General features: G+C 39.7%; 1 protein-coding gene across 1 annotated transcript in view; it reads left to right on the forward strand.

Annotated features, from left to right (window-relative positions):
* Positions 1 to 8563: 8563 nt before the first annotated feature.
* PRMT3 (protein arginine methyltransferase 3) overlaps positions 8564 to 15161 on the forward strand; it is a 52734-nt gene continuing 46136 nt past the window's right edge. Inside the window, exons 1-3 of the mRNA XM_082761153.1 lie at positions 8564 to 8660; positions 10133 to 10280; positions 12524 to 12665. Coding sequence (XP_082617279.1) covers positions 10186 to 10280; positions 12524 to 12665 — 237 coding nt within the window. The 5' untranslated portion in view covers positions 8564 to 8660; positions 10133 to 10185. The remainder of the gene's footprint in view (positions 8661 to 10132; positions 10281 to 12523; positions 12666 to 15161) is intronic.

Genomic DNA, 15161 nt, shown 5'->3' on the forward strand with positions numbered 1-15161 from the left:
AGGGCTTGGTGGCACAGGTTTGGTTAGGTTTAAACTGCAAAACTCTGACATTTGTAAGCGTCCAGTTAAAGACAACAGACCCCTTTTGCTTTTGTGGCTTTGCTTGCCAGCTACAATGTCCCATATCAGAGCGGGAGGGTCAGGAGGAGAGGAGAAAATCCATCTGAAATTTAGCAGCTTGAAAAAAAAAAAAAAAACCAAACGTTTATAATCAGCTTGAGAGCTCAGTGGATTTGCGAAATCGTTTGGGATTAACAGGCTATTGATTGCTAATAAAACAATATTTAGCTTTGTCTGATGAACAGCAATGGAGAAAGGTGTGGGCACCTTGTCAAACAAGAGCCATTGAGGACGGATGATGGGTTAAGTGTGGGGGTCTGAGTGGCAGCGTGGGTGCCCGTTCTTCAAGGAGAACTTGTCAGTTGTTAGTGAGGCTGGTGAAAGGAAGGACGCCAGCGCCTGATGGCTGGGGTAGTATTGATGCAAGTTAGCTGACTAATCAGATTGAAAAAGTCCCATGGTATTTATGTCACTTTAATTTTCATCAAACAATTGGAGACGACAGCACTCTATTAAGAAGAGGTTGATCCAGAACTAAAGCTAAATAAATTAGGGTCTCAGTTTAATCAAATTATCCCTCTACTGGCCTTGGATTAGCCGAGGGAGACAGCGTCGGTCTAGGCACTTCTGATTGGCCAATCTATTTTTTTTTAAAAAAGGAGCTGGTGCAAAGAATGGGAGATTTAACACACATAGCTACTACTCATAATACCTCAAACAAGCACCTTTCTTTTTTTTTTTTTTTTTTTTTTTTTTTTTTTTTTTTTTTTTTTTTTTTTTTTTTTTTTTTTAAGAAAAAAGTGGAAATTAATATTTATCAGGACAATTTGCAGTTTTCTTGAAGGATGCTTCCATTTTCGTGTTAGTGAAAAACTGTTAAGAGAAAAGCTAAAACAAGACAACTTAGAAAAAGCTGACATAAAAATCTAAATACTAGCTAATGCTACTTAATATCTTTGATTTACAACAGATACCTTAGTTTACCTATTTAGTTTTTATTTTATTTTTTTAAATCTTTTGATTACACATTTGCATTGTGCTATTGTTTACTCCCGTTATTTGTGCAGGTTTAAACAGTTCTCCTTCCTCCTTTCTTTAAACCTCTGAGAGAAGCTTTGGGGGTACCTAGATCGTCTCCAAGAAAATCATTTTCCCAAACTGTCTGGTATCTTCTGGAAAATGTTTTCAAAGTTTTTCAGAGTGTGAAGCCTTGAACTCCTGAAATATTCCCAATCGGTGTATCATTTTTCTGTCTTTTTTCTAGATACAGAAGCACAGGTAAAATAGCACATCCTTTCTGCAAGCAACTAAATTAACAGCCTGTTAACTAAGAAACTTTTTTATATTAAAATATATATATATAAATATATATATATATAACATGATTTATATTCCCTGATGTCTTTGGAAAAGCGAAAGCAATTTTGCAAGGAAAGCAGTGTCAATGGATCTGGTCCTACACTTGATTGTGCTTTTTGATATTTTTTCTTTCTCTGACTTTTTCTAACTTGTTTTTGTCTGCTTATGTTCATCAGCATTGTTCCTCATTCTGCTGGGGCAGTCATAAGTTAGGGAGAGCAGAGCTATACAAAGAAATTCTTGTATTTTTATTACATCCACCAAAATGGAGAGAGTGGTCTGTGCTGTGATCTAGTGCACATCAAAGGTAAATCACACTGCATTTGTAACAGACGTGAGAAATATGGCTCTGTTATGTGGTCCTTCTCATTCTATAATCTACAAAATTTCACACTCTTCCTCTACTTCCATCTCAGGTGTGCTTTTAAAGATATCCTTATCAAACCCTGGAAATTTAGGCATTAAGCACTGGATTCCCTAAATGTATTTGAAAATATGTACTAATGTTCTCCTCATTTATGATTTCTAATTTTTTTGTTCAGAAACAAATATTGCTATCTAGGGTTCAAACAATTTGTTCCCAGTTCTTGGCATAATTAAAATTTTTGCTTCAGTTAGTTTCTCCCCAGGAACACAGAGCCAAGCTGTTTGTGGTGGGTTTGATGTTCTCAGGGCTTAGGTTTCAAAGGAACTTTGAAAAAGTGTTGACAGCCAGTTTGTCAAAATACTTAGTGTCAGCTATTGTGACACTAAGTATCTTGTAGATATGTAAAAAATATTATGCACCAAATAGTTAATTTTGAGGGTTTGTTTTCAATGTACAGAGCTAGCAGTTCCACTAGTCTGATGTGTTAGCAGATCTGAATGCCACAAAATGCTCGTCCTCACTTGTGTTCTTGCTGAAAATGAATTGAGACCATATTTATTTTTTTTTTCCCACAGTGAAGATGTGTTTTAAGGTGAACAGTTGATTTGACTTCAGATGAGGATAGGATTGCTTTTGTAGTTTACCAAAATGATCTTTTACTCTGAGTCCAAGTATTTTTTTCCCCCCTGTGGAAACAGATATTTCAAGATGAAAAAGAAAGTCTGAATTCGTTGCTTAAATATAATCTGTCTTTGAACACTGGCTCACCCTTAACATGCTTATTTGTAGTTTAGTCTGCATTTACCTTTTGGACATCAACAGTGAAAGTAACTGTGAAGTTCAGTTACTTTCTGTGCCCCTAAGGTTTTTGTGTGTTCCTGTGTTAGTTTGTTTTACATGAACTGATTGGCATTAGCTCAGTTGGGCGCAGTGTGTAGCACCTGAACTTGTCCTGTGCTCCTCAAGCTGCTGCACAATGCAATCCTTTTTCTTCACTGTAGGTTTGCAGAGATGGGTTTTGCTCAATCCCTCATCGAAAAATACTCAATAACAGTGTCTGTAGAAACACTGCTACATTTCAGGCTATTTGCTATTTGCTATTCCTCCATGCTGAAAGTGAACCTTGCAGCTGGGGAGCAGGGAGAGGGATGCTGGGTCTCATCAGCCCCTCGGCAGCGGTGTACTTCCCTGTGCCACCTCGGCAAGCGTAGGTCGGTGGGTGTAAAAATGGCTAGGTTTCAGTCGATTTGGAAGGATAAATCAGGGTGGCAAATGGTCAGATGAGTGAACGCTGGAGATGGCAGGACTCCTCTGCCTGGTAGCAAAAAGGCATTGGATCATCTTTTCTAACAGTGCCTCGAAACAACGTTCACATGTAAGGATAAAAGCTGTGCTCTAAGTTGCAGAGGGATTGGGTGATGGATAAGAAGAGATGCCTGCTGTTTCTGTTGATTTTCTGACAGGTTGAGAAATGCTGCTTGAATATAAAAGCAGAGAAAATAGAGAAAGAACAGGGAGCGATTGGTGAAAATGATCTGTGTAACATAGCGAGTGCCATACGAGGTAACTTAACCCTAACCATAATTTCAGGGGGAATTGTGGTGTGGGTTTTTTTGTTTTGTTTTGGAGGGGGGTGGGAGGGGTTGGGAAAAAAGCCAACAGGAACCTGCTGAGATGAAAAACTTAACAGCACGTTTCTTTTTGCATCCTGTACTTTCTACTGGCAGCCCCTTTCCAGCCCCCCTCTAGCTGCAGATGTAGGTTTGCTTTCTCTCTCAGGCCTAATCTTCACCCTACCCTAATGTCTGCACAAGCCCTACACAGGGTCCAATGGGCGTTTGCCCAGATGAAAAAACATCTTACAGCCCACTTATCCCCTTTCAGAATTAAGGGGAATACGGGCACCATTATCAAACTACTAAGAACTGACTGTGCATGTAAATCCAGATTAGCGATCCTGCTTTCAATATTAATCATTTCTCCCCTGATGATAATTATAACAATATTTTTACTACTCTTTTCTGTATCACAGCTTGTTCCGTTCTGCATGCTAAATGGCACTAAAATTTTCTGATTTATGCTTCATGTAAATCTTTCCATGCTCTTAATTAACAAAATCTAAACTCACCCTTCAGCTGAGAGTGAGTAAAGGTGTAAGGAAATCACTGCCATTAACGATGCTTTACTTGCCGTGATGTCCCCCTGCAAAACATGAGGTTTCTGCACCTTCTTCCACTGCACCTATTGCTGCGGTACCTACGCTTCCCATTGCAGTGACAGCCTTGTGAGAACCTCCTTGTTGCAACACATCAAAAAGACATGCTGAAAAAGGCAGTATCTGCTTCTAGACCCCAGACTACTTGCCACAAAAGCTGTGCATAATTAGTTTAATAAAATGTACAACCAACTAGGATAGGAAGACTGAGTACGACCAGTAATTCCCATTGCACTGTGTAGTTTTGGGAGTATCGTTCTTGGCATGTACACCTAGCAGGCTGGGTTTAGTATCAGAGGAGTATAGGATAACATTTCAGATCATCTGGGCTTTCTAGACAGAAAATGCTTTTGAAAAATTTTTTTCAGTCTTGAGCTTCATGTTTCCATATAGTTCTGTGTATATTTTACACAAGGTAAAGTAATAGCTGTTTAATAGTTTTCTCACAAATGTTTTATTTGCTCTGTATGTGGTTTCTGCTAACAGACTTTCTGTGCTTTTGAGTAATGACAAGCACTGTGGTGACACAGGTAGAAAATAAAAGTTACATGTGCTTGGAAATCCAGATGAAATATTACAGCCTACAAGTGACACGACAAGACCGTATTTTGTGTGCAAACACCATCTGACGGCCTGCCGTGTTTCCAGAGCTTCAAAAAAAGTTTGAAATGCAGTAAAAAAATGTAAATATTTGAAGTTTCTTCCCCTTGGTCTGGATTATAAAATAGTAATCCATTACATTGTAAATCTTCCTGTACCATGCAAATCCCTTTATAAGGATTAGGAGATGGTAACAAAGATGATCATATTTCAAGAGGTACTGGTGCAAGCTATATGCTTCTGCTGTCATACAGTCTTCATACAGTCTTAACCCAACATGTTATATACATTGTTCCAAGTGAACAGGTGCTTTACATTTATCAAGAATCTTAATTCATGCAATGACAAAAAAAAGATTTGGTTACAAGGCTGGGCAGCACATTCAGTCTGTTATTCTCTGCATGGACTCAACAATAGCTGAGGGCGTGCAATGGAGCAAAGACTATGCAATCAGTGACCCCTTGCCCCTTCAGTGGGGGAGAATTTCAGTAAAACACAAAGAAGCTGCTGTTCCTGCTTTTGCTGCTATCAGCCCAGGGACTACGTACAGAACAGTGGCTGCTGAATCTATTTCTGTGATTAGCTCTTTGAGCAAGAGTAGAGGAAAAGTGTTTTATCGTTGTGCCATTTCTTTCGTTGGATCAGACCCTGCTTAGGGAGAAGGCAGAAGCATCTGGCTTGCCTAGATTTCTCATGTACATTAGGGGTATGCAGTGTTTTGCCAGCATTTTGCACTGCTTCCTAGTCAATGAGTACTTATTGCTGTGAAAGGAAAAAATTGTATAAGGAGCTTCATTTTAGACCATTGAGCAGCATTTGAAGAATCCGTGTTATATTGCCGTATCTATAGAGGTAATTCTGAATGGATAGGGAATTTAAAAAGAAAGCAGTATTTGTAAAGGAGTCTGATTTCGTAGCTCTTAGAACAAATTTCCTTTTCAAATCTGTTGTTCTGATGATATCTAAAATCAGTTTCCAGGTGTAGGTTTTTCATGTTGCTTTGGGATTGCCTATAATGATGCAAGATCTAGGCAAGTCTGATCTCTTTATCTAATACTATTTGGAAAAGCCTTTCTTGTTAGCTGTGAGAAGTAAGCAAAAGTAGTTCCAGTATTTCTGGAAATGCTTGTACTAGTACTAGCACAGATGGGAATTTCAGTGCTTTTTGCTGCTTGAGGGTGGAAATCCGTCACTCCGTGAGCCTGGGGCACGGATTGGGATGCATGCGGGTCCCTGCTTGTTTTGGGGCAGAAGGGGCAGGTGCGTTTCCCTCAGCCCCAAACTGCGGTGAGGAAGCAGAAGAGCTCTGGTAACCTGTCCCACCCACCGTGACAAACACTAGCTGCTTCGAGCCACGAGCTCATCTTCTCGGTATTCAGGTGCTTTTAGGCGGGTATTTAGGGCTATGAGGGCAGAGTGCCATCGCCCCGCTGTGCCCGAGGGGGGGCTGTGACGGGCTGGCCCCACAAGATGGCGCCGCGGCGGGAGCACCGGCCGGCTCGGCGCGCGGGAGGCCGCCGCCAGGGGGCGCGCTCGTCCCCGTCCCCCCCCCACCATCTCCCCACAGCCGCCCGGTGCCGCCCCTGCGGGCGCGCTGCTGACGCGGGGGGCCCGGAAGCGGCGCACGTGGGGCCGGGGCGGATGGGATCCAGGGCGGAGGGGGGCGGCGAGCGGGAGGAGGAGGAGGAGGAAGAGGAGGAGGTGGAGGAGGAGGAGGATGAGGAGGAAGGCGCCGAGGGCCCGCCGGCACAATGCCTCTTCTGCTCCAGGTGCGCCTGCACCCCCCCCCCCCTTCCCCCTCCGTCCCCAGTGGGAGCGTTGCGGCCGTTGGGTGCGGTCGGTTAACGGCTGTCTGCCCGCAGGGTGTTCGGCGCCGCCGGGGAGGTGTTCGCGCACTGCAGCGCCCAGCACGGCTTCGACCTCCGCGAGGCGGCCCGGCGGCACGGTGAGCGGCACGCGGCCCGGGGGGATGCGCCGTGTGCGGGGCGAGGTGGGTTGGGGTGGGTGGGTGCCGAGCCCAGAGCCTCTCAGTCACGTCCTGCTGCCTGGAGAGGAGCGCTAGAAAGCAGGGGAAATCTGCACGTAAAACTGTAAGGTCTGGACTGCTCGCAGGGTAAAACCCATTGGAAGGGTTTTCAGTATAGGTGGTATCCTCTCTTTTCAAAGAAAGTAAATAGTTACGTGTAAACTATCCCTATTTCTGAGGTATTTTAAATATCAGTGTGTATTCTCGATGAGTAGGAATACCTTACTTTCCATTAAGTCAAAAGCTGAAAATAGGAACAGAGGAGTACAACAACCTAAAATATCAACAAGGTAGCCTAGTAGGAGATAACCCTGGTGTATATTTGCTTGCCAAAGGAAGGAAATACATTCTCATAAGCCAACTTTTCATGTCTTCTGTTCTTAATTTGTGGCAGAGGTATCGGTCCTGAAGGTGAACATGTCATGGTTTGCTCCTAGAGAGTGAAATCGTAAATGGGAAATTAAGATAGGAAGATGACATTATTTAATGACATACATCCTAAGGAGAGGGTGGCCAGTTAAATAAGTAATTAGTATTCATATGATAGTAAAACTTGTGAATCTTCTGTAACACACTGTCTCTTTTTTTCTTTCATTCCAGGACTTGATTTTTATGGATACATTAAATTAATAAACTTCATTAGACAGAAAGTAAGTATGCCATGTATTACTTTTGTAATTTATGTCTAGAGAATGCAAAATCAAGGTGCTATGTTTTCAGCTGGCTTTTTTTTAATAACTGCATGAAACTTTGTATTCTAGAAATAAGAATTGACCAAAAAATACCAATCAATTGGTTTCTTTAGGTGCAAGCATAACTGTGAAGTTGTTTTAATTTTAAATGTACTTCATTAATGCAACTTATATTGTTTCCAGAAGAGAATTTTCATACTTAAAAGAAGTCCATGCCATGTTATATCACAGTGCTTTGTAATTCATCTTGGCCTTTAACTTAGATGTCTCACTCCCGTTATGGGTTCACCACTAAGTTTCCTAGTTCTTGTGCGTGCTGGTATAAAAGAGTCTTTCCTAGGAAAGTGAGCACACTACCAGGAAGGACAGCACTTGATCACAGAACATAAAAATAATCTCTGCTAAAATATCGGAATCAGAAAAGCTGATGTGAACCTATAGTTTTAAGTTAGGCTTGGCTACATTTTGTTCTTATTGTAACTTTGATATATGTTTGGTTGTTTCATGAATCTATAGGTCTATGCTGAAAAACGTCTTGCACAGTTAAGCAATTTTTATTCGAATCTTCAGTCATTTACTTAAATCCTTCAACAATTACTTAAGGTATAATTAGCTACAGAGTAAGTCATGCAAATGGAGAAACTGAGGTCCAGAATCTGACCTCTTCTTTTTCCTAAGAAGGATTACCTTGGCAAATGCAAATACAAGAGGATGTAACATTTCTGTAAGGTGCTGTGCATGTAAAAAGACTTCGTGCAATTAGGACGTTAGTTTAATTGGTTACCTCTGTTGTAATCTGTGACCCTGACACAACTGAACACCTGTGTAAACTTGGTAAACTTTATGCAGTGCAATCCTCAAGGTGTCCTTCAGTGTCTGGTAGACTGCTGTGCTTAACTGCTTGTGCTGAGTTCCATGATCCTATAACTTTCTGGATTTTGCAACGCAAACTGGCTTAAAGATGTATTTTTATGCTCTGGTCACCATGGTTGTAGTGTCACTATGCTAATGTGAATACTTGATGTCAGAGCCAGGATGGAAGCCACAAGTTGTTCCTTATTGTTCTTGCTAGTTAGGCTTTAAAGCAGTATATTTCTTGGCATTTGCTATAAAACTACTTCTGTAATACACAGTTTATTTTAATGGGTGGAAGAAAAAACCCGTGCCTTGTTTTCTTGAATGGAACTGAGGGTCTGGTGTTTTCAAAGAAACTTACAAGTTCTTCTCCTTTCCTCTAGAAACCAACAGCAGAATATTTGAAATCAATCAGCAGCCCACTGCCTTGGGAGGGAGAGGAGTATCTGAAACCAGAGCTAGAAGATGATCTCCTGCTTCAGTTTGGTAAATAACTGCTTTTCAGTATGATTACACTGTATCATGGGGTAAATGTGATATTAAGAGTTGGTGTCACAGAAAGCATCAGCGCTACTCCTGAATTAACTTGAGTACTTGAGAAAGTCTATCTAATAATTGAACTAACAATGTTCGGTCACTCTGGTATTTTTACCACTTGTTGTGTGCTGGTTTTTAATGGTTGAGGTGTTTATAGCTCTGTTTATTATCTGCATTCACGTATTATAAATATGATGTTCTTAGTTGAGATTGCTGTATATGGTAATGAAGCAGGTCAAGACTTTACCTAAATTTCAGTGGAAGATGTGTGGGGCTTATAAAGCTTCTAAATGCAAATACTTAAAATCAGGTGCTTTGAATCAAAAATGTACAAGTGAAGAGCAAGCTATCTGCTGTATTCGAAGAGCTTCATATCTTTTAGGCTGGGTCTTTGGACCAACCAAGTGTAAGATAATACAATTGCATAGAAGAGTTCTGCCTCTAGTGGTTTTAATGATCTGTTTGTTAAAGGGTCTTGAGGGAATTCCGTTTGACTTCTGAACTTGCTTTTGCTATCTATGATCTTCCAGCTCTGTCTTTGTTTTGCACTTCATTGTGCACCTTTCTTTCCCCTAAACCATAAGGTACTCAGGGCTTCTGGAATTTTTCTGCTCTATATAGTCTGTCCTTTTGCAAACAAGCCCTGCTGCGTGATGGCACAGATAGAGGACATGGATGGGTTACTTCAGAGATTTCACATTTCCCTGTGCACTTCACAGTCTAATGTGCACTCTGTGCCCATGTTACTCTCTTCTGCAGTGCTTGGTGTTTTCAGCTACCTCAGTGGTTGCTGAGAGTTATGGATAATATGAGCATCTGCAAATTGTGCTTTAAATACCTGCTTTGTTTCAATCTCATGGAATAAATAGTTTGTTGTCTTTTACAGATGAGCACAGTTGTGATTTTTCTATTTTTAAATGAAGTCTCTTGCCTGATAAGCTGTCAGTAGCTTCCTACTATATCCAGAAACATGGCAGCACTGTTTTCTGATGCACTGATGTCTGTTGAATTCAACAGATGCATTTAGCAAGAGGTGAATGGGTCCTACTGCTGAATTAGAGTTGTGGTGCTTAAAAATAATGTTTCATCTAGATTTCTTCTACTTAAACTTTTCTGAGTTCTGTATGAGGAAAAATACAGAGTAGCACCGTAATTAACTAAAGCTAAACCTAATGTCTCATTTATCAATTATCAAACACAAATACCTGAAGAAGTCCAAGTTGGGGATTTATTTGCTTTGTTAACTCTGAGCTCACTTCTGACATCATGCTTTTAGTGTGTAGTATTGTGTTCTGCAGTTAGTCCTGTCAAACTCAGTGATGTTTCTTGTAAAACACACTGTATTTGCAAATTATCCAAAGACAAAAATAGTAATGTTGGTTATACGTTTATGAGCATATGTTTTTCTTCCTCCCTATCAGATATAGAAGACCTGTGTGAACCTGCCGATGTGTGTTCTAATGGTTTAAATGATATGACAGTGCTTGAACAATTAAAATGTGCAGAACACAGAGCAAGACTCGCAGAAGCAGCCTTGGCAAGAGCACAAGAAGATCTTCAAAAAATGAAGTAAGAGCTTGAACTGAGACAAAAAATAGCCAGATGTAGATCAGGTGAAGCAGAGCAGTTCTAAATTACGGGCAGACCAACCACTTGCCCTGTAGTAGCCTACATGCCGTAATTTGTAGTGATGCTGATCTCTGCTGTAGGTTACTGTATCGAAAGAGACCATGGGCAGATGTTTCTGTTCAGGTAGATGATACAGTGCTCCCCTTGACAGAATAAGAGGAGCTCATGAGCGGAATGTGGAGCAAGAAGAGCATGAGGGACCTTAATCTATGGGAACTTGATTTTCTGCTGTCCTCTGTCATGGAAATAGGTGTATACCAGTATTTAGAAGGTTGGTTGCCTGTCTTTGGCTTCAGGAGTTAAAGCTAGGTCCAGGAGCTTTCTCACACTTCACCTATCTGCAGACCCTTTGTGGGAGACTAACTGTAACTTGTTTCAGTTGCAGTGTGATTGTATTATGCAGATGTTGCTCTTTAAGGTGTGGAAAAAATGTAAGGTGTTCTAATGACTGGTCAGGATCAGTCGTACAGCTCCCTAGAAATTGTTGCTTTCTAAGCATGGGAGTAATAGTACGTGAGGACACCTACTAAATGAGTATAAGATAATTGATGCAGAAATGTTTTTCAAGGCTTTCCAGGCTCAGCAGACTTGTTTGTGATGTAATGGAAGGGGATACAATTTCAAAACGGGTAGCTGGAGGCCTTTCTTTCCCCACAAATGGTAACAGTTATTATGTAAGTCAGGTCACCTTTAGCATTTGATATAATTTAGAGAGAAGAGCATGACTTGTATAGCTGACTTCTTATTCAGTTTGTGTACTCTTTAGTGATGATGGTTTTTATTTATATTTGTTTCTTGATTAAAAAGGTAGAAGGAATCTCTGCATCTAGAGTTTTTGTTTGGTACTTGTGTTGCATGCGTAGGCTGGGGGAACTCTTGGCTGAATCCAGTTAAAGTAATTTCAAGTCTGAAAATTAAGTTTAAGTTGTACAAAATGTTAATTTTAATTGTATGCCATAGAATTTAAGTTGTATAAATTGCCGTTTTTATAACTTCAATCATTATTCAAAAAAAAAAAAAGTAATAAAAACATGAACTACTACGTTAAAGACCAATATTAAAAATAAGATCTGTATCCTACCTATATGTCAGGAAGTATAAGAAGTTTCTAATATCGACAGCCTTGTAGTGTGAGTTCCCTTACCACCTTCTCTTCCCCATCCAAGCTAAGCACAGAAGTATTTAAAATCTCAGGACTGAAATAGTAATTTTGTTGTCTTGTAAGGATGGTATTGGTAACGAGGTGTTACCGGGAGCTTCTGTAGATTCCTATGTAAGAAAATATGGCTTTAGTTAAAGGTCAGTGTTGGCTGCTATGGAGTGGTCTAGGTCAGACTGCAGAACTTGAAGGGTTACCGTTTGGCTGAAGCACTTTTGCTGTTCCGCATGATTTCATATTGAAGTGTCAGTTAAAACATCATAGTATGGGTTGTTCAGTTGTCACCCATAGTTTTAGTTTTCATGATAAAACTGTAGGTATGGGTTCTTTCATCCAAAATTCTTCTAAAATGTTCATCAATTCTTTCTTGGAGAAGTGAGAACATAGCATACATATAAGGAGTACAAGGCCATGGAAGAAGAAAGTAAGTATGGCATGTGAATAAAAACGGAATTAAAATAACTTGAATTTTAAGCTCAGAGTTAGCTTCACTCTGATACTGCCAGTTTGAAGTGCGTCCTTCAACCTTACAGGAGTCATTCACCTATCTATACATGATTTATAGTTCTGAAGTGCTGTTTGTGGTATTGAGTCCATAACTGTATTACATACACAAAACAGACATTGTCGTCCTGTAGACTTTTACCACGGTGGTACTAGCTTTTGTGCTAGGAAGTGCCAAGCAAGGAGTTTCTACTTAAAAATAGAAATGAAATCTGAATTGGATTAAACTGTGGCTGGCACACAGATGAATACAGCAACTGTTTCACTGCTAACGCCGCTTGAAGTAAGAGAGAAGCGTGGATAGGTAATGCGGCAAGAGTGGTGCATCATCGTGCAGCAGCCTCCAGGAGCCAGCAGAGGGAGATTGTGCACATTTAAAGCTGAAGCCGGGCCCATTGTTGTAAAAGCCCCTGTGCAGTCTGGATTCCTTATCTCTTTCAAGCTCTCTCCCCCCCCCCCCCCACTTCCTTTTCATGGTCCCATAAACATGTCTCAAGGGTGTATTTCAAATTGATTACAGACAATTTGCACAGGATTTCGTGATGAACGTGGATGTCCGTAGCAGCTCGTCATCCAACGCCATTGCAGACCTTCAGGAGGATGAGGATGGCATTTACTTCAGCTCCTACGGGCATTATGGGATACACGAAGAGATGCTAAAGGTTAGAAAGTGATCTCAACTGCATCTGAGTAGGGCTGTAGAGGAAAGAAGGAATGAAGCGGGCTGTGTGCCCGTATATATACTGCAGAGTAGCTGCATTTTTAACCCTTTCTATACATAGTAGTTTTTTTTCCTAGGAGTTGTGCTGAGATCCTTTTTTTCAGTTTTATTTCCTTTCTATGAATTCTTTTTACTGTACAGGAAGCATTAGGGAAATCATTTACTCTAGAGACAGGCTTCAAGATGCTGCAGTATCTTCCACAACTTAACCTTGCCAGAAGCAGCTTTTTCCTATATGCTTGAAAGATACACGATATAATGGTGTGGTACAGATAATGAATGTTTTTCTTCGGTTCATTTTTTCCAAACAATTAAAATTTGTCAGGCAAGTTACTGTGGTTTCCTATTGCATTAAGTAAAAGCAGCAATTGCTGTCATTTGTATGCTAGTATGCTATCCAGCATATTGATAACATGACATTGAATAGCTGAAAAAATTGTAAGCTGCTTTTTTGTGATTAAGATGAGGGTTAAGACTTTTTTTCTAAGGGAAACCTCTTCCCTTTAAAATTAAAAAAAATAAAATGAAAAAATTAAGCATCCTATAATTGGCATGTAAATTAAAACCCCTTGATGCGTCCTTTCTGAGAAAAGGCCATAGTTAGGAAAGGTGTAAGCAGTTTTATCATTTTTATGGCAGAAATAAATAAAATTCCTACCAAAATGTATGGATAGAATATGGAGTTGCAAAGTAACTTTGTCCATGCAGGTAGCATATAAAATCTTCTGCTTTGTAAATCATTTGATGGCCTTAATGTAGAAACGCACATGAGCCTGTGTTAAGGCTAGTGTAAGTGTGAGGTAAATTTAAAGGGAGAGGGAGTGCTGCAGAAGCATGGAGGTCTCTGCAGAGATGGAAGAATGTTTTCCTAAGTGAGTAGTCTAGAGAAATACATTAAAAATCTTGAAGATAAATAATAGGAGTTGGTTTTTGTAGGTCAGTTGTATAAATAAAGGTGTCGTTTGAGCTGTTAAAGGGTATAGATGAGGAAGTCTTTGATTATGAAGTTCTTCGTAATTGTGCATTTCTGCAAATTGACTTTGGTTTCAGGGGATGTTTGTCAATGTTTTTAAGACTTCAGACTTGTTTTCTAACAATAGGAAAACATTGATTTTTACCGCACATATATACGGATTTTTTTGCTCTATGCCAGGCTTTCACTTCGATTTTTTAGTATGCCAGTATTATATAAATAAATGGGTTTGCTACATAAAAAGCTTTAAGAAAGGGGATTTGCTGCGTGTTGTCAGCTTTGTTTCTGACGGTGTTATATTTGGAAACTTTTTTTTTTCCTCATGCCTAGTAGTGGCTGTCTGAAGTTTCGATTTGTTTCTTTTGCTGCAACTACTTCAAAGCCAGGGAAGGATGGTTGTTACTTTACCCTGGTCAAATGGCTAGTTTTTCCCCTTGTCCTTTCTCTTCAGAATTTATTAAATATTGTCTTAAAAAGTTTCCCTACCATTTTATGTAAAAACAAGAAAAGTATTGCATTGAAATGGTGAGTGAAAGAACGGAATTGATGAATAGAGAGACCTGAAGTGAATGACTGTGGCAGTAGTGCATATAGTAGAGACAGGAGCTAGAATTGTATTGATTTAGCTGGGGCAGTGCTGAGGCAATGTGAGTGGGCAGGATGGAAGGCTGAAAGCTTTCCAGCTGGCTGCTTGCTTGATTGATGCTGAACCTTGTGATTTTTTTTTTTTTTTTTAATACTATTTTGGTTGTTTCAGCAAATCCTATTATATACTGCGACAGAAGTAAACTACTAAAAATAGTTGCTCTCAATGAATTGTTGTAGTAAGCCAACATAATTTTGAAGGATCTATTTGCGTTATTCATGTTAATTTTATATACTTTGAAAGTAAAATTCTGTAAAATACTCCATGACTGTTTGGGCCATGTGTGTGGTGATCTTAACTGTTAACTGGATTTTAGGGTTTTCAAGCATCAGAATAACCTGATTTGTCTACATAATTTTTATGAACATATTCTTTGTTCTGAGTCTCTTCATGACCTTTATTCCTAATAAAATAGACTTTGTTCTTTCTCACTATAGAAAATTTCTTTAGTTTTGATAGTTTTTATAAAAATTATTTGCTACATTAGAAGAATGTAACCTTGAATATAAACAGTTCTATTTTCTACTTGAGTATTATTCGAAGTCCATCCTTATTAATAAAGGTGGCTTAAAAGATACTGTTTTGCTTTGCTCTAACATCTGACCTGCAACAGCAATTCCAAAACATAGACTTGGCTGTCAATTTGTGTACCTGGTGATGCACATTAAGAGGATCAATATATTACCTTGCTGATAGTTCGGGCTATGCCACTAGCTTTCATACACAGAGATATTGTAAACACTTCGTTGTATGCTTGAAAACATACCAGCTTCTCAGATCATGTAGAGTTATAGTTAGATCTCTATTTATTTAATTTA

The sequence above is a fragment of the Aythya marila genome (assembly GCF_965140915.1).
Source record: "Aythya marila genome assembly, chromosome: 5".
NCBI lineage: Eukaryota > Metazoa > Chordata > Aves > Anseriformes > Anatidae > Aythya > Aythya marila.